The 24,219-nt window shown below is 62.0% G+C and overlaps 1 protein-coding gene across 1 annotated transcript; it reads right to left on the bottom strand.

The window, feature by feature from the left end:
• Nucleotides 1-824: 824 nt before the first annotated feature.
• POLR2A (RNA polymerase II subunit A) lies at nt 825-23,946 on the bottom strand. Its single transcript, XM_078851040.1, is given in 39 exon segments — nt 825-1,241; nt 1,243-1,434; nt 1,436-1,771; nt 1,773-2,003; nt 2,006-2,062; nt 2,126-2,167; nt 2,170-2,208; nt 2,210-2,266; nt 2,268-2,302; nt 2,432-2,545; nt 2,910-3,045; nt 3,047-3,097; nt 3,733-3,936; nt 4,697-4,864; nt 4,866-4,880; nt 5,393-5,494; nt 5,610-5,716; nt 6,083-6,134; nt 6,212-6,406; nt 6,495-6,719; nt 7,105-7,310; nt 8,068-8,173; nt 8,506-8,677; nt 9,453-9,636; nt 10,169-10,391; nt 11,104-11,307; nt 12,422-12,516; nt 13,186-13,354; nt 14,493-14,702; nt 14,805-15,015; nt 15,278-15,402; nt 15,886-16,018; nt 16,158-16,378; nt 16,833-16,994; nt 17,157-17,438; nt 18,564-18,737; nt 19,563-19,699; nt 20,004-20,136; nt 23,712-23,946. Coding segments are annotated over 39 exon segments (5,937 nt in total). The 5' UTR covers nt 23,802-23,946; the 3' UTR covers nt 825-899.
• Nucleotides 23,947-24,219: the final 273 nt, after the last annotated feature.

The following is a 24,219-nucleotide window of genomic DNA, read 5'->3' as shown; positions in this document are numbered from 1 at the left end:
CGGGGGGGGGGGGTCTAGTGGGCCAGGACTCCTGGGTTCTAGCACCCACTCGGTTTGCCCACCCCACCCCCTGCTTACAGACACAAACGCACCTTGATCAAAATTACTAAAACGTTTATTTCCCTCCCAAAGGTACAGTTATTTCTCCCTCCACACAGGGAAGTCAAGTTAAGACAAAAAAAAAAATCATAGAAGCTGGGGGGGGGGGGGGGGTCATTTACAATCGGTTATTCACCCCCCCCCCGGCATGGGTGGGTGGAACTGGGGAGCAACCGAGACCCCCCCCCCCCACACACACACACAAACAGCGCTAGAGGGAAGTTTGATTAAAAGTCCAGAGCAATCAGGCGTCCCCGTAACCGTCCCCCCGAGATTTTCTACGCTGGTTAAAATCGGCGCTCACGTCGCCGGGGGGGTGGGGGTGGGGAATATGAACCGACACACCTAACAAAACAAAGAGCTCCAAGCGCCGGGAGAAAAGGCTTAAACGAAGGTAACGGAACGCCGCTCGCAGTCCTGGCGGTATCACGCCAGGAGGGGGGCAGCAATGTGACCCCCCCCCACCCCGCTGGCTAGGTAGTCTAAATGTATCTACAAAGAGAATTAAAACAGGAGGCACAATCTTGCCCTGTTTTTTGGGGGGGTCATGAATCCATGCCCCCCCCCATATTCCTGCCCCCCTTGGATTGCCCAGTAAGGAATTTAAGGTGGGGGTCATCCCCCCGGTCTACCCCAATGGAGATCAACCAGTCCTGGCCCCTCGTATTTCCTGGGGTGACCACTCCCCCCCCAAAAAAGATCAGACACTCCTGATTGCAACAGGTCTCCTCCCTGCCCACCCCCCCCATTTAATTGGCTCACGCGCCCCCGCACTGCAAGGACGCAGGCACGCCGCCCCCTCAGTTGTCTTCGTCGCTGTCGTCGGGGCTGATGGCCGGGCTGGTGAGGCTGTAGGTCGGCGAGGTGGGGCTGTAGCCGGGTGAAGTTGGGGAGTAGGTCGAGCCCTTGGGCGAGGTGGGGCTGTAGGTGGGCGAGGTGGGGCTGTACTTGGGCGAGGTGGGGCTGTAGGTGGGCGAGGTCGGGGAGTACTTGGGGGAGGTTGGGGTGTAGACGGGGGAGGTCGGGGAGTAAGTTGGCGAGGTGGGGCTGTACTTGGGGGTTGTTGGGCTGTAGGTCGGCGACGTGGGGCTGTACTTGGGGGAGGTGGGGCTGTACTTGGGGGAGGTGGGGCTGTACTTGGGAGGAAGTCGGGGTGTACTCAGGCGAGCTGGGGCTGTAGGAGGGGCTGGTCGGGGTGTACTTGGGACTGGTCGGGCTGTAGCTGGGGCTGCTGGGGCTGTAGCTGGGCGAACTGGGGGTATAGGTTGGCGATTGCGGGGTGTAGCGGGGACTGGAGGGCGAGTAGCTCGGTGATGTCGGGCTGTAGCTGGGACCTCGTCGGGCTGTAACTGGGAGAGGTGGGGCTGTAGTTTGGCGAGGTCGGGGTATAGTTGGGGCTGGTGGGGCTGTAGCTGGGTGACGTGGGGCTGTAGCTGGGGCTGGTGGGGGTGTAGTTGGGGGACGTCGGGCTGTAATTGGGGCTGGTCGGACTGTAGCTGGGCGAGGTGGGACTGTAGCTGGGGGACGTCGGGCTGTAGCTTGGACTAGTGGGGCTGTAGCTAGGCGACGTCGGGCTGTAGCTAGGGCTAGTGGGGCTGTAGCTAGGCGATGTGGGGCTGTAGCTTGGGCTTGTCGGGCTGTAGCTGGGGGACGTGGGGCTGTAACTGGGGCTGGGTCGGACTGTAGCTGGGGGACGTGGGGCTGTAACTAGGGCTGGTCGGACTGTAGCTGGGCGATGTGGGGCTGTAGCTAGGGCTGGTCGGGCTATAGCTGGGCGATGTGGGGCTGTAGCTAGGGCTGGTCGGGCTGTAGTTGGGACTGGTGGGAGAGTAGGAGGGGGACGTGGGGCTGTACGAGGGGGACGTGGGGCTGTAGCTGGGGCCTCTGGGGCGTGTACCCTCCGGGGCGAGCGGGGCTCGTAAGCCGGCGACGTCGGGGAGTAGCTGGGAGACATGGCCCCCACCTGTGGGGGCAGAGGAAGAGGCGCCGTTAGAGGCGGGGGAGGGCGCGCCGGGGGGCAGGGGACACGGGCCAAGCCCCGACACTCACCTGGCGATGGGACGTAGGGGGGCTGGAGGGCCCCGGGGAGCCGGGCGAGCCAGGGGTGGGGGGACCACGCCGGGGAATAGCCCGGGCTGAAACCGCTGGCATCGGAGGCGGCGCTGGGGGGAGAAACCGGCAGCGCCGGGGGTCATGCCGCTGCCTGTGGGGGGGCGACAAAGAGGGGCGGGTTAGCAGAGTCAATTTCACCCCCGACTGGGAGTAAAGGGGGGGAGGCAGAACCAATCCACTGCCCACAAAGGGATAACTCCACCCCCACCCCGCCACGCACCGACACTCGGGGACCAGGCTCCGTAGGCCGGGGTGGCCCCCAGGTTCCAGGGGGTCATGGCGGGCGACATCCCCCCCATGGGGCTGGGGGCCGAGCCGAAGAACATGCCGGTGGCTGTGGGGAAGGAGAGCAAAATGTTAGAGCCGACAGGAGCGGGGTGACGAGGGACATCCCCCCGCCCCACTGCCCCCCAAAAGCCATCCTGGCTCCCAGCCCCCCTCCTCTAACCACCAGCCCTCACTCCCATCCCAGCGCCAGGGAGAGAACCCAGGCGTCCTGCCTCCAAGCCCCCTCTGCTGTCACCCACCAGCCCGCAGCCCGCTCCCAGCGCCGGGGGAGAGAACCCAGGCGTCCTGCCTCCCAGCCCCCCCTGCTCTATCTCCCCAGCCCGCTCCCAGCGCCGGGGAGAGAACCCAGGCGTCCTGCCTCCCAGCCCCCCCTGCTCTATCCCCCCAGCCCGCCCCCGGCGGGTACTCACGGACGCCCACGCCCAGCCCGGGGATGTTGGTGGGGATCTCCATGCCGTATTTGCACTTCTCGGCGTCCAGCAGCAGGTCGAAGCAGCCGGTGCCAGCGGGCGCCAGCTGGCCCAGCATGATGTTCTCCGACACCCCCCTTCATGGGGTCGCTCTCCCCGTGGGCCGCCGCCTCCATCAGCACGTCCACCTGCAGGGGGGCGGCGGGGAGCCGGGGGTCAGGGGTGGAACCGGGAGCACCCCCCACAGCGCCCCCTGCTGGGAGAGGCCAGGGCTGGAATAGCCAGAAGCTCCCCCCACAGCCAGCCCCCTCCCCACAGCACCCCTCTGCTGAGACTGGGGTAGCCGGGACCCCCCCACCCCCAGCCAGCACCCTGCCCCACTCCCCACAGCACCCCCTTTTGGGAGGGGTTGGGACTGGAGAAACTGGGAGCATCCCACACAGCCAGCGCTCCTGCCCCACAGCGTCCCCTGCTGGGAGAGGCCGGGACTGGAAGAGCCAGGAGCTCCCCCACAGCCAGCCCTCCTGCCCCACAGGGCCCCCTGCTGAAAGGGGCTGGGACTGGGGTAGCCAGAAGACCCCCCCATAGGCAGCCCCCCGCCCCACAGCACCCCCTGCTGGGGACAGCCCAGGGCTGGAATAGCCAGGAGCTCCCCCACAGCCAGCCCTCCTGCCCCACAGGGCCCCCTGCTGAAAGGGGCTGGGGACTGCGGTAGCCGGGAGACCTCCCCATCGCCAGCCCCGCTGCCGGGAGAGGCCGGGGGCCGGAAGAGCCGGGCGCTCCCCCCCCGCACAGCGCCCCCTGCAGGAGGGCCCCGGCTCACCGTCTCCTCGAAGGAGCACTTCATGAGGGGGCCGGTGTCCTGGCGGTTGACCCCGTGCCGGGTGATGGCCATGAGGTGCCCGCGGCAGGTCATGGTGTCGCACAGCAGCGCCAGGTGGCGGTAGTTGACGTAGGAGCCGTCGAAGGAGATGACGTGGTAAAGCTCCCGTTCCAGGGCCTTGCGCACCGCCTCGATGCCCAGCACCTGGGGGAGGGGGGGGGGGGGGGGGGGTCACCAGAGCCCGCCGAGCATGGTGCCCCCTCTGCGGGGGGGCGGGGCAACGGGCCCAGATCCTGCAGGGTCTCCCCCCAGCCCTCCCTGCTGCAACCCGCCAGCCCCCTGCCTCCCAGCCCCCCCTGCTCGCCCCCACTCCCAGAGCCGGGGAGAGAACCCAGGAGTCCTGGCTCCCAGCCCCCTCTGCTCGCCCCCACTCCCAGAGCCGGGGAGAGAACCCAGGAGTCCTGGCTCCCAGCCCCCCCTTGCTGTAGCCACTAGACCCCACTCCCCTGCTGGAGATGGAAACCCAGGAGTCCTGGCTCCCAGCCCCCCCTGCTCTAACCCACCATCCCCCACTCCCCTCCCAGAGCCAGGGAGAGAACCCAGGAGTCCTGGCTCCCAGCCCCCCCCTGCTCGCCCCCCACTCCCAGAGCCGGGGAGAGAACCCAGGAGTCCTGGCTCCCCAGCCCCCCTTGCTGTAACCACTAGACCCCACTCCCCTGCTGGAGATGGAACCCAGGAGTCCTGGCTCCCAGCCCCCCCCTGCTCGCCCCCACTCCCAGAGCCAGGGAGAGGAACCCAGGAGTCCTGGCTCCCAGCCCCCCCTTGCTGTAACCTCTAGACCCCACTCCCCTGCTGGGAGATGGAACCCAGGAGTCCTGGCTCCCAGCCCGCCCCCCCCGTCTAACCCACCAGCCCCCACTCCCCCCGCCAGCGCCGGGGAGAGAACCCAGGCGTCCGGACTCACGGTGAAGATCTCGACGATGTCATTGGAGGTGGTGCGCACGGGGTCCACGTCCTTCTCGCTCAGCACCCTCATGAGTCTGACCCCGTCCGTCTCCAGGATCCACTCCTGCAGGGCCTTGAACTCCCCGTCCTCCGTGATAATGATCTTCTTCTTGTTGTCCGTCTGGGGGCAGGTGCATGTACACCTGGGGGGGTGGGGGCACAGGGGAGGTCAACACTGCGCCCCCAGGGGGCCAGGCAGGGACCCCTCGCCCGGCGCCGAGATGCGGCCACCTCTGGGGATCCCTTTGTTGAAATGAAGCTGCTGCTGGGGTGGGCCGTGGGTTGAACAGCCGCACAGACATGGTACCAGTAGTTTAGGACAGGAAGTGAAGGGACATGGTGCAACTGAAGCTGCAGGGGAGGACAGGGAGTGACCTAACGGGATTCCCCCGAGACGGGGGGCGGGGGCCAGGACACCGGGGTTCACACCCGGATTGATGTGGACAGGCCCGGGGGGGGGGGTTCAGTGGGGTTCACTGATGCGGACCCTGGTTTCACATCCGTGGCGGTGGGCACCGAGAGAGCGCCCCCTACCGAGCCCTTTGCCCGGCTCCTGCCGCAGAGTGCACGTCTGTAACTCCCCAGCTGTGGCCCAGTTACCCAGGGTGCCCCGGGGCCGGCCTAGCCCCCCCCGGGGCCGGCGGAGGCCCCTCACCTTGCTAATCTGCTCGATGCCCTGCAGCGTCATGTCCGTCAGCATGTTGGACTCGATGCAGCGAAGGAAAACGTCGTCGTCCATCTTGTCCACCACCTCCTCCTCCTGCGCCACGCGGGGAGAGGGGTCCGGGTTAGCTTCAGCCAGCGGCCCCCCCCCCTCGTACTCCCCCCCCCCGCAGCTGGGAGAGGCCGGATGCCCCCCCCGCCCCGGGCACCCACCTCCTGCATTCTTGTTCTCCGTCGCTGTTCATGATGCGGATCCGCAGCACCAGCTTCTCCGCGTTGTCGTCATTGAAGATGCAGTTCAAGTCATCCCCGAAGCCTGCGGCGGAGAGGGGGAGCCGTCAGCCGCAGCCTGCTTCCCGCCATGGGTCAGACCCCCTTTCCCCAGAGAGGCTCCCCACCCCATAACCCATCTGCCACTGTGGGGTGAGCTCTGATTCTTCAGAGGAAGGTGGGGAAAAAAACTTCACATGGGTGCCTGATTTCCCATAAATACTTCCTGACCCCTGTAGGCTGCAGCCTTGAAGCATGAGAGTGGACTGGAGTCTGCCTCCAATCCGAGCTTGGGGGGTGAGGAACACATCTCTGCCCCCCCCGGCTGGGATAGCATGAAGGCTCCTGCCACCTCGGTGTGTGTGGTGGGGGGGGAAGATGGGCCCCGCACGTCGCCCCCCGGCCCCCTCACCAGCATTGATCTTCTCGGCGATCTGCTCCATGGTGAGCTTGCGGTCGGTCATGTGCTTGCGGTCGAGCTCGACGCGCAGCAGCCACGGCGAGCGGCGATCTGCTCCATGGTGAGCTTGCGGTCGGTCATGTGCTTGCGGTCGAGCTCGACGCGCAGCAGCCACGGCGAGATGCGGCTCACGTCGAAGTCGGGCATCTCGTAGTAGACGTTGACCCACTCCTGGTCTTCCGCCACCACCGTGCTCTGCGGGTTGGGGTCGTAGTAGATGGCCGTGTTGGCCGTCACCTTGCGCAGGGTCGTGTGCTCCAGCCGGCACAGGATATCCTGCAGGGGAGAGAGACGGGGTAAGGGGGACCCCACACAGCCTCCCCCCGATGGCCCCCCGAGCAACGCCAGAGCCCCGCAGCATTACCTTGGCCCGCTCGGCGTCCCGGGCGGACTGCCCCAGCAGGAAGACGGTGAGGGAGGGCGTCTTGGGTTTCTTGGAGATGTTGATGAGCTCCTTGAGGCGGGGCACGCCCAGGGTGACGTTTTTGGCCGAGACGCCGGCGTAGTGGAAGGTGTTCAGGGTCATCTGGGTGGCGGGCTCGCCCAGCGACTGGGCCGCCAGGGCGCCCACCATCTCGCCAGGGTGAGCCTGCGGGAGGGGGAGACGGTGTCAGAACCGGAGAGAGGGAGGAACCGGCCCCGCCCGCACCGGCCCTGCCTCCTCCCCCCCCCCCCGTTCCCTCGGGCGTCCCGCCCGCACCGGCCCCGCCTCGTCCTCCCCCCCCCCCGTTCCCTCGGGCGTCCCGCCCGCACCGGCCCCGCCTCGTCCTCCCCCCCCGTTCCCTCGGGCGTCCCGCCCGCACCGGCCCCGCCTCGTCCTCCCCCCCCGTTCCCTCGGGCGTCCCGCCCGCACCGGCCCCATCTCCCCCTGGCCAGACCAACCCCACGGGCCCATCTCCCACCAGCGTCCCGCCCGCCCCAGCCCATGTCTGCCCACCCGGCCCCGCCTCCGCCCGCCCGCCCCCGGCACTTACGATGGCCTGGTTGAACTTGGACTCGATCTCGCCCAGCAGCCAGTCGAAGGCCTCCCCGCTGAGCCGGAACTCCTCCACCATGCGCCGGCTGCAGAGGGTGGAGCGCAGGTGGATGTTGAAGAGGAGCGTGGCGTTTTCCTGGGCCTGCCGGCTCAGCGGGTCGTCCCCGTTCACGATCACCAGCTTCTTGCTCAGCTCCTTCACGCCTGGGGGGGGGGGGGCAGCATCAGACACACCCCAGGGTCACCCCAACACCCCCGGAACCGCCCCAGCCCGGTACACTCCCCACCTGCCCTCCAGCACCGCTCACGGGCCCCTCAGGCTGGTACACTGCCCCCTGTATCCGCCCCATGGCCAGTACAGTCCCCCCCGCCCCCCAGATCTGCCCATGGGCACCCCAGGCCTGTATCCTCCCCTCACCCGGATCAGATCAGAGCAGACCAGACACCCTTCCCCACCCCGCATTGGACCAGACCCCAGGCCCTCCCCAAGCCAGCAGACCCCCCTGGACTGGACCTTGGGCCCCCTAGGCCAGCACCCCCTGGATTGAAGCCTGGGCCCCTCCAGGCCAGCACCCCCCCCCCCCCCCGGAGTCTCACATCAGCCCACAGGCCTCCAAGGCTGGTATCCTCCCCCACCCACAGATCAGACGAGACCATTGGCCCCTTCCAGTCCAGTAGGCCCCCCAGCCCTGGCACTGGATTGGATCAGAGGGGTAGACTCTCTCCCCCCCGCCCCAGATCAGACCACAGGCCCCCGAGGCCTCTATCCTCCCCCCACCTGGAAGAGGCCCCTCCAGGTGGGTATTCCCACACCCCCAAAGGTCAGACCCACTGGTCCTGCAACACCCCCCAGGTCAGTTTCAGGGTCCCCACAGAGGAACCCCCCCCACTCCCCAGGCTGTCCCAGTATGCCATGGGGCCGGCTGGCCCCTCGACGGGGCCGGGGGGGGGGAAGACCCACCTTCCACCACCTTGATGGGGTGCAGGTCGGAGGGCAGGCGTGCGTTGATGTGGAAGATCTTCTGGGCGTTCCAGATCATGCGAAGCAAGTTGCAGGGCAAGACAACCTGGGGGGGACGGGACAGCAGCTCAGCACATGGTCCAGTCCAGATCCAGCCCCCCCCATACCCCACTGCTGGGGGCTCAGCACATGGCACAATCCAGAGCCTAGCCCCACGCTGCCGGGTCCTGAGGTTTAGAGTTAAGAGGAGGGGGGGCTGGGAGCCCGGACGCCTGGGTTCTCCCCCCCACTCTGGGAGGGGAGTAGGGGCTAGTGGTTAGAGCCGGGGGCTGGGAGCCAGGACTCCTGGGTTCTCTCCCCGGCTCTGGGAGCGGGATGGGGGCTGGTGGGTCAGAGGAGGGGGGCCGGGACTCCTGGGTCCCACGCTGACCCGCTCACCTTGCTGTCGCCGGTGGGGAAGATGACCCGTAGCACCTCGCGGTCCTCGCGCATCTTCTCGAACTCCCTCTCCAGCTCGTTCTGGATGTGCGCGTTGCTCAGGATGTCCTTCACCATCTCCTCCTGCAGGGTGCGCCGCAGGGCCCGCTCGTTGGTGTAATCAAACTTGAACCTGAGGGAGGGGGGAGAAGGGCCAGGAGTGAGAGCTGCGGGGGGGGGGGGGGTTCTCTGCCCCACACTCCCACCCACCCATCAGAGCTGCTCCCTGCACCCCCACACCCCTCCCTCTGTAACCTTTCCCCACCCGTACTCCCAAACGTACGCTTCTGCACCACAATGCGGCCACCTCTGGGGCAGGGCGGCTGGTGACACAGCGACCCCTCGCCTGGCACTGAGAGGCGGCCACCTCTGGGGCGGGGCAGTTGGTGACACGGGGACCCCCCACCCAGCACCGAGACGCGGCCACCTCTGGGGCGGAGCGGCTGGTGACACAGGGACCCCTCGCCTGGCACTGAGAGGTGGCCACCTCTGGGGCAGGGCGGTTGGTGACACAGGGACCCCTCGCCTGGCACTAAGATGCAGCCACCTCTGGGGCGGAGCGGCTGGTGACATGGGGACCCCTCGCCTGGCACTAAGATGCAGCCACCTCTGGGGCGGAGCGGCTGGTGACACAGCGACCCCTCGCCTGGCACTAAGATGCAGCCACCTCTGGGGTGGAGCGGCTGGTGACACAGGGACCCCTCACCTGGCACTGAGAGGTGGCCACCTCTGGGGCAGGGCGGTTGGTGACACAGGGACCCCTCGCCTGGCACTAAGATGCAGCCACCTCTGGGGCGGAGCGGCTGGTGACACAGGGACCCCTGGCCTGGCACTAAGATGCAGCCACCTCTGGGGCGGAGGGGAGGCGGGGAATGGCACCCCACACGCACAGGGCGAGGTTCGCTCACTTCTTCTCGAAGGCCTTGTTGGAGGGCTTGAGGGTGGCCAGGTTCTGGAACTCGACGCTCTCCCCGGCCAGCCCGTCCTCCCCGTACCGCAGCTGCACCACCTGGTTGATGGAGTTGCGTACGGTGGCGTCGTATTTCACCATCACCGACTCCATGGATTTGATCAGCCGCCGCTGGATGTACCCTGGGGACGGGGAAGTGGGTGTCAGCATGGGGGGGCGCCCAACGGCACGGGCTCTGCCAGCTAGATACCCGCAAGCAGCACCCTGGCACCCCCATATTCACCAGCCACAAGTTCTCAGTACACAAGGGACACTGACTCCGGCAAAGGGTCTTCCCAGCAAGCGGGAAGAAGCTGTAAAAAAAACGGGGAAGCTCCCCCCACAACTCGACACCCGTCTGGGGAACAAAGACTGAACCAGGGAGGTGGGTCCCAGCCGGAGGGATTTCTGGGTCGGGCCTCTAACCGGGGCAGGACGGGGTCCTTGGCTGGGCGGGGTGGGAATTGGCTGGAGCCTCACCATCGAGTGGCTGGTGAAAAGCCTTAGTGTAAACTCAGCCAGGTGTGAGCATTTGTGTGAGCGCAGGACCTGGAGGGGTTTGCAGCTTGTCGCAGCATCTCAGTGACAGAGGGGCCACCCGGGGGCCAGCCCTGCCTGCCAGGGGAGAGTGCCCCCCGCCCCACAGCGCCCCCGCCCCCCGCGGCAGCCGCTCACCGGTCTCGGCTGTCTTGACGGCCGTGTCGATGAGGCCCTCGCGCCCGCCCATGGCGTGGAAGAAGAACTCGGTGGGCGTCAGGCCGGCCAGGTAGGAGTTCTCCACGAAGCCCCGGCTCTCGGGGCCGTAGTCGTCCTTGATGAAGTGGGGCAGCGTCCGGTGCTTGAACCCGAACGGGATGCGCTTCCCCTCCACGTTCTGCTGGCCCACCACGGCAATGACCTGGGGGGGGAAGGGAGGGGCAGGAAAAGTGACCCCAGTGCCAACCCTGGTCCCGGCACCCCCAAGAGCTGGGGCTTCCCCAGCCTGTCTCTTGGGGGCCCCCCATTTCACTTGAGGTGATACCCCACTGGCCAAGCCAGGCCTGGGTCTCCCCCCTTCACCCAGCCCCCCCCCCAAGTCTCAGCTCTCACCCATTGGCCCTGTGGGATGGATCCCCGCACACCAAGATCAGGCCCCCCCATTGTGCCGGGGGACTTCACAGGTCCCTGCTGACCGTAATCCGCAGCTGGGACCGAGGGGCCTGAACAAATCCCATTCTGGGGGTTCCCCAGGTCCGGACAGAGGGGTTCCCCCAGCTCTGCACACATGGTTCCCCAAATCTGTCTGGAGGCTTCCATGATGCTTTTCCCCGCACACCCAGCCCTATAGATCCTAAGAGAGACTAGAGACATGGTGATAAGCTACCACTGGGTAGGAGGGGCTGTCTGAGAGCCCCGCCCTCAACCCAGGGGGTGGGGCTGGGAGAAGGCCCCTCCCACCTTCTCAAACCAGGGGCAGGGCTGGGAGAAGGCCCCTCCCACCATCCCAACGCAGGGGGCAGGGCTCAGAGAAGACCCTGCCCACTCCCACCTTCCCAACCCAGGAGGCGGGGCTGGAAGAAGGCCCCTCCCACTCCGTGGGTTCTAGCCCCAGCCAGGCCAGCAGCACCCACCTGCGAAATGTTGATCTTGGAGCCCTTGGCCCCCGACACCACCATGGATTTGAAGTTGTTGTACTCGGACAGGGACTTCTGGGCGGAGGAGCCGGTCTTGTCGCGGGCGTCGTTCAGGATGCGGTTCACCTGGTTCTCGAAGGTCTGCCGCAGCGTGTTGCCCGGCGTGGGCTCCAGCTCGTTGTTGTGAGCCTTCTCAATCACCTGTGGAGCGGCACGGGGTGAGAGGCGGGGGCCCCTAAAACCCACCGCTAGCCCTGCTCCCACTGGGGCCTCTGGCGGGCTGATCCCAGCCCTCGAAACCCAGTCTCCGCGTCCCTCCACTGCCCCCAAACCCAGCCCCCCGGAAACCCCGATGCCCACAGCCCCGGAAACCCAGTCTCCGCGTCCCTCCACTGCCCCCAAACCCGGCCCCCCGGAAACCCCGATGCCCACAGCCCCGGAAACCCAGTCTCCGCGTCCCTCTACTATGCCCAAACCCGGCCCCCCGGAAACCCCGATGCCCACAGCCCCGGAAACCCAGTCTCCGCGTCCCTCCACTGCCCCCAAACCCGGCCCCCCGGAAACCCCGATGCCCACAGCCCCGGAAACCCAGTCTCCGCGTCCCTCTACTATGCCCAAACCCGGCCCCCCGGAAACCCCGATGCCCACAGCCCCGGAAACCCAGTCTCCGCGTCCCTCTACTATGCCCAAACCCAGCCCCCCGGAAACCCCGATGCCCACAGCCCCGGAAACCCAGTCTCCGCGTCCCTCTACTATGCCCAAACCCGGCCCCCCGGAAACCCCGATGCCCACAGCCCCGGAAACCCAGTCTCCGCGTCCCTCTACTATGCCCAAACCCGGCCCCCCGGAAACCCCGATGCCCACAGCCCCGGAAACCCAGTCTCCGCGTCCCTCTACTATGCCCAAACCCAGCCCCCCTGAAACCCAGCCCCCCAAACCCAACCTCCACCCCCTCCACTGCCCCCAAACCCAGGCCCCCACAGCGGCCAAAACCCAGTCTCCACATCCCTCCACTACCGCCAAACCCAGCCCCCCCCAGTCCATCCTCAAAACCCCTCTGCCAACCCCCATACCTAGCCCACCGCAACCTATCCTCCGTCCCCCACAATCCCCCAAAAAACAGCCCCCCCAACCCAGCTCCATCACCTCCCCAACCCTCACCCCAAAACCCAGCCCCCCAAATTGCAGACCCCCCACAGCCCCCAGAACCCATCCACCATGCCCCAACCCCAGACCCCCACTGCCCCCCCCACCCCAGCACAAAGGGGCCAGGCTGGCTCCCCCTTCCCCAATCCCGCCCCCCCATCCCTGGCACCTCTATGACATCCTGCTTGGCTTTCTTGATGGTGTTCTGAATATCCTGGTATGTCTTTGCGTCAGCGATGGAGTCCCCAATGCCGATGGTGTGACCTGGGGGGGTGGGGGGGACAGTAGAGTCAGACCCGGTCCCCCACACCCCAGATCTGGTCTCCCAAGGCTCATGACCCACCTCCAGAAAGAAGTCATTAGAATAGGGCTGGGAGCCAGGATGCCTGGGTTCTCTCCCCGGCTCTGGGAGGAGAGTGGGGGCTGGTGGTTAGAGCGGGGGGCCAGGGGGAGCTGGGAGCCAGGACGCCTGGGTTCTCTCCCCAGCTCAGGGTGGGGAGTGGGGGCTGGTGGGTTATAGCAGGGGGGGCTGGGAGCCAGGACTGGTGGTTAGAGCAGGGGGGCTGGGAGCTGGGACTCCTGGGTTCTCCCCCCAGCTCTGGAAGGGGAGTGGGAATTAGTGGTTAGAGCCAGGGGGCTGGAAATCAGGGTCCTTCCTGACATTGAGCGATCCCCCTTTGTCTCAGAGACTGGAAGGCGTCCAGTGCGTGGACTATCTCTGTCTGTGCCTGACGGGGCCCCCGATCTCTGTCTGGGAGGGGTCCGTGCAGTGCCCCACCCAATGGGGGATCCCTGGTCACCCCCGCAGCACCTGGCAGTGGCCAGTTCCTTTGTGCAGGAGCCCCGTCGACAAGGAGCTGGAGCACGGCACCTGCTCGGGGCTGGGAAGCTGCCTCCTGGGGCACAAGGCAGGGGGGCTCCCCCCGGACTCACCCTCGATGAGCAGCCAGTTGTTGATGACGGTCTGGATGTTGCTATAAAAGAGGCGGGTGGTGTCGTGCCCCATCTCCAGGTAGGAGATGTGCACCAGGGAGCCTGCCGAGGTGCCGAGCGATTTCTTACACAGGATGCCCATGATCAGCTCCCCGTTCTCCACGATCACCTGGCGGGAGCGGAGTGGGACAGTCAGATCTCGTCTGCGCATGGGACGTTGTGAAGCTTGGCTAGGCCGAGGAACCGGGTGGAATAGAAACCTTGCAAGAGACAGCCCTACGCAATGGAAACTGTTGATTTACTAAGGGAATCTGCTTTGATCTGTTCGCTATCTCCGATCATCATTTAAAATCTACCTCTCGTAGTTCAATCCAGTTATTTTTCGTTCGTTTCAAAAGCTGTGTATATCTCCCGCCACATGAGAGAGGGGGTGCATTTTCTGAGCTTGCGTGATGCAGATGGTTCTATACAGCGCAAGCTAATATAATTTGGGGTACACAAGTGTCATGGAGTGTGGGGGAGTCAGGGCCCTGCACTCCCTACTCCCTGCAATTCACTGCGACTCTCAGCCAGCCAGTAAAACAGAAGGTTTATTAGACAGGAACACAGTTCAAAACAGAGCTTATGGATACAGAAAACAGGACCCCTCAGTCAGGTCCATCTTGGGGGGTAGAGAGCCCAGACCCCAGTGCTGGGCCTTCTTCCGTTTCCCCAGCTAGCTCCAAACTGAAACCCCCTCCAGCCTCTCCTCTGGCCTTTGTCTCTTTCTAGGACCAGGGGTCCACCTGATCTTTGTCTCCAACCCCTTCAGTTGGCACCCTGCAGACGAGGGGGCCAGGCCATCAGTTACCTGGCTGACACCCTGTCTCCTTTCTCTGTGCAGACTCCATCACACCTGCCCTCTAGGGCTCTACAACAATCACACACCCTTATCCCACCACCTAAATATGTAAGAAAAACATAGGGGAAACTGAGGCACCTCCACAGTAGTCAGAGAAAACATTAAGAACATTCCCACTCCGTGACAGCAATTCATATAAAAAGTGGTGTACATCTCCGCCACATGAGGGAGGGGGCGCATTTTCTCAGCTTGCGCAGTGCAGATCAGTCTATATAGTGCAAGCCAATATAATTTGGGGTTCACACGCACAGGAGCGCTGGGCATCCCCTACCTGAGTTCTTCCACAGAGAGCCAATTGGAGACTCTGAGATTCGACAGCTGGGGGTCTGCTGAGAAGGGGCTTGAGAGCCTGGCACAGTGAAGGGAGAGCTCGGTGGGAACCCGTCACCCTGTCCTGGGCAAGTACCTTGGTGTCACCGGGTGAGATGTGCTTGTAGGGCCCGCTGTCCTCGTCATCGGGGTGGGTGCTGTGTGTGCGGATGCAGTTGATATGGCCCGGGATGATGAGGGAGAAGATCTGTTTGCCCGTCCAGAGCGGGCGGGGTTTGAGGATGGCCGGCTGGGGCACCTTGCCGTCCCAGGTGGACAGGAACATCAGCAGGTTCATCACCTCGCCCTGGCGAGACGGGGGGGAGAGTGTCAGGGGGGAAGCTGGCCCAGCCCTCCCCTGGCCCAGCACCCCCCACCCCCGGGGATTCGCGCACGGCCGCCCGCTCACCCGCTCCAGGAAGACGTCTCGCTTGGTGAACTTGCGGACGGCCGTGAGGGTGTCCTGCACGATGCCCATGACAGGCCGGTTGGACTGGGGGGTGACGATCATGCGGGGCACCATGGCCAGCTCCTGGATCTCCGCCCGCGTCTCCAGCGACTGGGGCAGGTGCAGGTTCATCTCGTCCCCGTCAAAGTCGGCGTTGTAGGGGGTGGTCACGCTGGGGGAGGAGGGGAACGGAGCCCGTGAGGGTGGGGAATGCCACCCAGTGCTACCGGGAGTGGGGTGGCTCTGCCTGGCAGATCAGCCCCTCACAGCAGCCGGGGTCACATCAGGGCTGGGTTAACAGACCCGCAACACTGCACCTGCACCCACCAGCTTGGGGGGGCTCCCACACACATGGGGGGCACAGGGCCACCCGGATCAGGGGGGATTGAAAGCTCAGGCGTGGAGGGGAGGGGTACAGCCCGCGGCCCCCACACCTGAGGTTGAGGCGGAAAGTGGACCAGGGCAGGATTCGCACCCGGTGCCCCATCATGGACATCTTGTGCAGCGTGGGCTGCCGGTTGAAGATCACGATGTCTCCGTCACACATGTGCCGCTCCACCTGGGGGGGGACGGGAGGGGAGGGTGTGAGTGGGGCGGGTCACCCCAGGCACCCAAGTGACCCGCGCCCCGCAGACCCTGCCCCTCTCCCCCAGCCTCCTGTCCCCAGAAATCCCATCCCCACACCCTTCCCCAGCCAAACTCCCCTGAGACTCCTCCCCCATCCCCATCCCACCTGCCCAACACACTCCTGCCCCAGAGACCCCATCCCTCAACCCCCCCGCCCCAGAGACCCACCTCCCAACACCCTTCCCCCAACCACCACCCCCAAAATCCCCTCCCCTTCCCCAATCTGAACCACACCCCCACCCCAATCTGAACCCTCTCCATCCCCTCCTTTTAAGACCCCCCCCCACCAGGGTCATGGGCAGGTTCTCTGACAGACCAGGGAAACGATCACCCCGAAAGCCAGGCATCGCCCCGGTCCGGGGGCACTCAAGTCCCCCCTGGGCCAGACCGCCCCCTGGGCCCCAGCCACACCCACCTTATAGCCGATCTGCAGGTGGAGGTCGCTGGGCTTGGGGTGGAAGCGCAGGTCGATGCGGTCGCTGTTGTCTCGGATGATGTACTTGGCCCCCGGGTACTGGCTGTTACCCCTGCGTACCAGCTCCTGGAGCCTATCGGGGGGGTGTTGTTGTTGAGAAGAGGCAGAGGTGTTAGTGGGGGGGGGGTGCTGGTCCCCCCTCTCCCCCAGCCCCGCCACCCCCCCAGGCTCGCCAGCTGCCGCCACCCCCCCAGGCTCGCCAGCTGCCCCACCTGTCTATGTTGAAGGGCGTGACGATCTCAGCAAAGGTCATGTTGGCCGCAATGGAGCGGGGTACCCCCACCTGGTCGATGGAGAGGTTGGGGTCCGGGGTGATGACCGTCCGGGCGGAGAAATCCACCCGCTTCCCCATGAGGTTCCCCCGCACGCGCCCCTCTTTCCCTTTCAGCCGCTGCTTCAGGGACTTGAGGGGACGCCCCGATTTCTGCATAGCCTGCCGGGGGGAGAAAGGAGGGGGTTAACTGGGCTCGGACGCTCCCCAAGAGCATGAGCAATGGGTAAAGCAAGGCATGCAGCAACCACCCTCATCATTAATGTGGAGGTACCGCCCACCAAGACTACAAGTCCCAGCATGCAAGGCTGGCCCTCAAGCCAAGCCAGAGACTATGAATCCCAGCATGCACTCCTGCACCTTGGTCCAACTGGCCCAGCAAGGACACCGTCCTGCAGGCAGCTTTTCATTACAAGCCATGCCAACGATGCCCAGACATATGTTGGACTGCCAACGTATGGGGTAAAAGCCCCAGCATGCAATGCTTTCTCATTGGCTGAGCAGAGGAGCAGGACTATGAAGACAAACCCCAGCATGCACAAGGCAGGGGCACAGACTACAAAAGTCCCAGCATGCACTGCACGGCTCCCAACGCAGCTAGGAGAGCTGGGCTCACCCGGGGCAGGCCGGGCAGCTCGTTGTCCACCATGGTGGCCACGTGGAACTGCAGCAGCTTGACGTCCTCGGCGATGACGTGGGCGGCCGCCCCGTTCTGCTCATTGCGCCGCAGCTGGTTGTTGATCTTCACCACGTCCGCCAGCTTGTGGGTCAGATCGTCCTGAGAGCGGGGGAGACGGCGGGAGTCAGGGAGCGGCCCAGCGCTGGGAGAGAACCCAGGAGTCCAGGCTCCCAGCCCCTCCTGCTCTAACCCACCAGCCCCCACTCCCCTCCCAGCGCCAGGGAGAGAACCCAGGAGTCCTGACTCCCGCCCGGGGCCAACCTGGTTCCTGGCTGAGCCCTGCATGACCACAGCGGGCCGGACGGAGAGCGGGGGCACGGGCAGGACGGTGCAGATCATCCACTCGGGCCGGGCGTACTTGGGCTCCATGCCCAGGATGAAACACTCCTCGTCCGAGATGCGCTTGAAGATCTCGTGCACCCGCTCCGGGCTGAGCAAGATTTTCTTCTCCTGCGAGTCCTCGTTGACGTGTTTCCACTCAGCGTAGAGCTCCAGCCCGGTGCGCCGGATGCGGGGCTGGTACCGCCCACAGCCGCCATGACCCTGCGGGGGGAGGGAGGGAGTCCTGGTCAGGATGAGTGGGGTCATCCTATTTGTATGAATGTATCACTCTTGTACCTGAACCTAGGAATATAAAATATAACTCTGACGTCCTATTGTAATTATGCAAAGTGGGGGCCATTAATGGCCGTTTGGAATCTTGATGGCTCTCATTAACCAGGGCAATTGACTGTAGATGGCTGTTTACTTGTTTACATGCGATCACGTCACCTGGTACTGGAATCCATCTTTAACCAGGTGTTTTTCCATTTAGAAGGAAGGGGTGGGGTCCCAGAGAGGGACAAAGGATTCCCGCCTTGTGCCAAAGCTATATAAGGAGGTGCAACAGAACCAAGGGGGCTGCAGTCATGAGAAATCCCCTAGCTACCACCTGAGCTGGAACAAGGACAGTACCAGGGGAAGGACTGGGCCCAGACTAGGAAGGAATCTAGTCTGTGAAAGAAGCTTATTGGAACATCTCTGAGAGTGAGATTTACCTGTATTCAGTTTCCTACTATATTAGGCTTAGACTTGCGGTGGCTTTGTTTTATTTTGATTGGTAATTTACTTTGTTCTGTCTGTTACTACTTGGAACCACTGAAATCCTACTTTTTATACTTCATAAAATCACTTTTGCTTATTAAGGAACCCAGAGCAAGCAATTAATTCCTGGGGGAGCAAACAGCTGTGCATCTCTCTCTACCAGTGTTATAGAGCGTGGACAATTTATGACGATTTAGTTGGGGATTGGTCCTGCTTTGAGCTGGGGGTTGGATTAGATACCTCCGGAGGTCTTTTCCAACCCTGATATTCTAGGATTCTATGATTTAACATATATAACCTTTATACAGGGTAAAACGGAATTATTTGGGGTTTGGATCCCATAGGGAGCCGGGTATCTGGGTGTTGGAGACAGGAACACTTCTTAAGCTGTTTTCAGTTAAGCCTGCAGCTTTTGGGGGGCGTGGTTCAGACCTGGGTCTGTAGCAGGCTGGTGTGTCTGCCTGAACAAGGCAGGGTTCTGGAGTCCCAAGCTGGCAGGGAAAACGGGCTCAGAGGTAATTCCAGCACATCAGGTGGTAGCTCCCAAGGGGGTTTCTATGACCCAACCCGTCACCCCCTCTCTACCTTCTCCTTGGTCAGGTCCTCGTCGCCGTCCGGCTGCTCCACCCCGAATTTGTTGTCCATCTCCTCCCCGCCCTCGCAGATGTTCTTGCCTTTGCAGAGGTCGTAGACGTGGGTCAGGCGCTTTTTGGGCTGCCCCTTCGACTTGCCTAGGATGTCCTTGATCTTCGGGTTGTTCTGCATGGGGGAGACACACCGGGGGGTGAGCCAGGGACCCACAGACGCACAGTGAGGGGTGTGGCAAGGTGGGTGGGGATGGGTCTATGGCAGAGGTCCCCAAAGTGTGGGGGGCATGGAGAAACGTCCAGGGGATGGCGGGGAGGGAGTGCCACCTAGCCCCTCCCTGCCCCCAACTTTGGTGCAGCCCCAGCCCCCTTACTCCTGTCCATGTCCCCCACCCCACCACTGCATTCCTGCTCCTGGCCTCAGCCCCACCCCCAGCTGCAGCTCCAGCCCCCTTACCCCGTCCTCATTCCCCCACCCCATCTCCGAGCCACGTTCCTGCCCCTTGCGAGGCTTCGCCCCAGCCCCCTTACCCCGTCCAAGTCCTTACCCTATCCCAGAGCCGCGGATCTGCTCCCGGCCCCAGCCTCCTTACTCCTGTGCACAACCCCACCCCACCCCAGAGCCTCCCAGTCCCAGCTGCAGCCTCAGCCCCCTTACCCATCTGCATCACCGCTCCCCGCCAGGCGTGGACAGAGGTAACGGGGGGCGTGACCCTCAAACGTTTGGGGACCGCCGGCGTATGGTCTTATAGAGGAAGTGGGAGCGGATGAGGGACTCATTTCAGGGTGGGGAGGGGATGATTTCCGTTGGGGGGGGTGCAATCAAAGCGGGGACAATTGTCCTGGGGCCCCGAGCACAGCGAACCCGCCCCCACTTCGCCTCAAAAGTCTGTGTAAAGAAATCGATCCAGCCGGGCAGGGATCAAGGGTGGCTGGAGATCAGAGGGAGGCCTACGAGGGGGAGGCCTGGCCTCTGCGGGGAGTCGGGTCGGCTCACCGAGTCCACCAGCAGCTTGGAGCAGAAGAAGCAGACACAACGCAGCACCTTCATGGTCTTCCCCAAGAAGCCCACGTGGAAGACGGGCTTGGCCAACTCGATGTGGCCAAAGTGGCCCGGGCACTCGGTCATGTTCCCTGCAGGGAGAGCGGCCCCCAGTGAGCGCCGCGGCCATGGCACCCCAGAAACACCGACGCTGGGGGCACCCAACAGCGCTGGTCAACCAACGCAGCAGCCGCCTGCCTGGGAAGGTTTGGGTTTTGGGGTGTACAGTTCAGGGGGGTGGGGAATGGGGCCTGTCCCTTCTAGGGGTCGCCAGCTCCCATCCGGCCCCAAGGCAGGGACTGGTAGGTTCAGGGGGGCAGGGATCTCAGCCCCCAGGGGACACCAGGCTGGCATCTCCCCCACACCGCAGTCAGGAGAGAGGTCTTTCGGTCTTACCCGCACACGTCTGGCACCGGCCCGTCTTCTCGATCACTCCTTGCCGGGGATCCATCAAGCCCCCCAGCTTGGGGCGGCCCCCCTCCGTCGTCTCGGGGTACTTGATCCCCCCCTCCGTCACTGACATCCGTTTCTGGGAGGGTGCAAAATGGAAATGGAGGGTCAGGCTTGTGCAGGAAGCGGCACCACACACAGGGGAAACTGAGGCAGGTGCTGGAACGGCAGCAGGGTGGGCTGTCAGCCTGGGCGACGGTGCATGTGGGGGGCTTCTGGATTATCAGAAGCCCAGGATGTTTCATGATGGGCCCGACCTCTATCCCAATTATCCTGTCTCCAGAGCTAAATGCTGGATTTTGCCCTGGGGCTAAATTTCTTAACCTCCATCAGTGCCTGAGAGCAGGACATTTTACCCTCTGGTTTGCATCCTTATGAAACCCAGGCTAGGATTCCTGTCAACACCTAGCAGTTTGTAAAGACTGCCTCCATTTCATGTGGCATGGAGTTCCACAGGTTAATTTGCATTGTTAAGCCTCCCACCCCCGCACCAACCTATAATTAACTTCCGGCTTTAAACCTGCCAGGGCTTTCAAACTAAATCAGGTCAGGATCTTCAGAAAGCTAAATCTAGTGGCTCCCGGTAAGTTCTAAAAACGAACCTAAAAATGAAGCTGTGTACAAACTTCAAAAACTGAACTCTGGGTTTCTGACTAGTTCTTTTGGTTACGATTTTTCGAACTGCCTTCGCTTGCAAACTGCGCTTGAAAATTACTGCACCGGGAAAACGAGTGATAAAACCATTTCTGATTTTTGAGCCGATTGGCTTTTCGTATGGCCAACGACACCAGCAACCGCGCCGAGAAAAACCAGTAGAAAATGTTGAACTGTGGCAGGAAGATGACAAAATTTGGCAGGATTTGAGGAGAGATACAGCACTTGAAATTACTTGGAATTGATTTTTAAAATCAATTGGTAGCATCACTTTCAACTGACCGTTAATACGACATTGTGCAAACCGCATCCAAAAATGTTTCGAAGGAATTGAACCAGAAATATTAGCACCATGATTCCCTGTCTGCCTCCAGCTCCATCCCCCGTGTATTGATCTCTGCACACCAATGCAACCTGCGTGAAATATCCCCCTGCCCCCAAATAACACCACAACAGTGTCACAAAGATCTATGTTGCTCCCAGAGCCTGGGAACAAACTGCACAAAACACCTGATTTCGCCCCGACCGTCGTACGTCTGTCTGTCTCAGCCTGTGTTCCATAGCACCCCCCATTATCTCAGTCGCAAGCATTCCCATTTGTACACCTCAACACTTGGTCCCACTTTTCCACACCCTCAATTGGGTTACTAGCCACAAGTATCCTTCACCTCCACACCCCAGTCATGTCATGCACCCTGTCAATTTCCCATACCCCATAGCTGTTCTGTGTACCCCAAGTCCAGTGTATGCATGCCAGGGTGGATAAAAAGTAAAAAAAAAATCAGATTTTTTTAAAACTTAAATCAAACTTTTTTGATAAAAAGTTTGAATTAAGATATGTTATATAGCTCAAAGACATCTCATCATGAAATAGGGGTTATAAATCCTAATTCTATAGTAGGAAACAATATATTCAAATCATGTTTAAGAAACATTTTGTAAATGACTTCCAATAATTCATGGATTAGGAACCGAATCTTATGGGGTTCCAGGGGCTTCTGTACCAATTATTGAGGTTAATCTTCCTATCTACCCAATTGGACTCAGTGCTCAGTCTAGAAGATATCATCAGCGATGCTTAGTTTTGAAGTTCTCAGACTGTGGATTTGTGTCTCCAGAGGTAACATGCTTGTTAACAGCAAAAATTGTTTTAAACAAATAAATATATAAAGGTGAGAAATAACAGACCTCAACCCTACTGTCCCTCTGCAAATTTGTGTAGACCGAGTCAATCCCTTACCTCTCTCTAAAAGTGCAAAGTTTTAAAAAGTTCAAGGTTGTTTGGGGTGGAATAGATCTGGACAAGAAGTCTGGAGATCAATGTGAGAAGCGAGGGACATAGGCTTGTTTTGTTAAAATATTATCTGTCTGCTGTTGAAGAAAAAAATCCAGACTACTTAAGGTCGTTGTTTTAGTTAAATAAAACAACTGAAATGTCTGTCTGGTGATGTTCTCCTCCTAATACAGCCTGGCAAGAAAATCCTCCAAATATTAATGATTAACCTGCTGTATTGGAGATAGTTCACCTCCCAGCGACTTCATATATATCTCCTTCAATTACCTTTGATAAATGAAATAACCAATTATCCATTTGCTGATATAGCTGTAAAAGTCCTCTGAAAAGTTTTCCAAATAAATCACTGTTTAAAAATGTATTGTGTAACCCTTCTAAAAATGAAACTGCATCTATCTCTGAGTTGTGAAAAATATGTATTAAGGTTATAACAACCAAGAATGCACTTTTATGCAGAAAACCGTGATTAAATCAAGTCTTCCTGACTACTAATTTAAATCAAATCCACTTCCACTCCCCAAACTTGCTCCTTTCCCTGCAAACTCACATTCATCCGCTCCCCGTGTAACCCAACTCCCCCACATGCATGGCACACCCCCCTAAAGCTTGTCACCCCAAATGTATTGCATATGCCCCATTTATAAGCAGACAATACCAAAGAGGCCTCAGGTCTCTGCAATCTTGTTACATACACCCCCCTTGCACACTGCAAGGACCCCACATGCCCCCTCACTGTGCATAGCACCCCCCCCCCATGGTCACTCACTCCAATGCACCCCCCAACAGCATCACTGTGCAATGCAGGCCCCCAGCTAACACTGCAGCGTACCCCTATTTCACTGCACAGCCCCTCACTCTCTGTACCCCAGGTGCACTGCAGTTCCCCACAATCCAGCAAGTCCCTCAGCAGCACTACATTGTGTAATGCACCCCCAGTGCAATGCACAGCATCCCCCCTCCAATGCACCCCCAAACATTACATTTTGCACAGCCCTTGCACACCTTCACACTGTGCAACGCACCCTCCAGTGCGTTGCACTGCTTCCCGCACTCCAATGCACTCCCAGATACCACTACACTGCGCAATGGAACCCCTAGTGCACAGCTCCCCCAAACCTCCAGTGAACCCCCAGACATCACTACGCTGTGCAATGCACCCCAGTACCATGCACAGCCCCCAACCCATGCACCCTCAAATGCACTCTCTAGTGCAATGCACAATGCACCCCCAGATACTCCACTGTCAAATGCCCCCAACCTCCCATACACCCCCAAATAGCACTGCAATGCACTCTCTAGTGCAATGCACAACCCCAGAGCTCCCCCAGATAGCACTAAGCTGTGCAATACGCTCTCTAGTGCAACGCACAGCCCCCAATCCCAAGGCACCCCCCACAATCCCAAGGCACCCCCGATACTCCACTGTCAAATGCATTCTCTCGTGCAACGCGCAGCCCCCAACCACCCATACACCCCCCCAAATAGCACTACAATGCACAACCCCAGTGCACCCCCAAATAGCACTCCAATGTGCAATGCACAACCCCAGTGCACCCCCAGAGAGCACTAAGCTGTGCAATGCACCCCCAGACACACACACTGTCAAACACACCCCCTGGTGCAATGCACCCCCCCCACCTCCCATGCACCCCCAGATACACCTACGCTGCGCCATGCACCCCCCCCCTTTGCCCCCGGGCACCCACCATCTCATCGGGGCTGAGGATACCGAACTGCACGCGCTTGATGGTGCGCAGCGGGCACGCGCTGTCCCCGGAGGGCGGCCCCCCGTGCATGGCGGATCACGTGACGCGGCCGCGCGCCGCGGCGGCCTCCTCCGGCGGCACGAACCGTCGCCCCGCGCCCCCCTCCGCTTCGCGCGACCGGACCGCTTGCCCTACCCCCGCTTAACCGGTGGGGGGGCCGCCCCCCCCGACACACACCCCCGCCCCCCCCGCACGCGCGACCCCGCTCGGCCGCCGGACCCCTCCCTCCGATCCGTCCCCGGCGCGCTCCTCAGCGCGACTGAGCCGCGAGCGGCCGGGAGCCGCCTTATATAGCCTCGCCCCCTCCCTCCCCCCTCGCTGCGGGGAGGCCAGGGCCAGGCGGCAGGGGTGAGCACGCACGGGAGGGGGCGTGGTCACGCACGGGGGGGGCGTGGTCACGCCTGAGACGGAAGCGGTGGCGGGCGGGAGGGAGGAAAGGGGACTGAAC

The sequence above is a fragment of the Lepidochelys kempii genome, chromosome 28 (genome assembly GCF_965140285.1).
Source record: "Lepidochelys kempii isolate rLepKem1 chromosome 28, rLepKem1.hap1, whole genome shotgun sequence".
Classification (NCBI taxonomy): Eukaryota; Metazoa; Chordata; order Testudines; family Cheloniidae; genus Lepidochelys; species Lepidochelys kempii.
The sequence above is the reverse complement of the archived record's forward strand: the minus strand, read 5'-3'. Positions and strand labels throughout refer to the sequence as shown.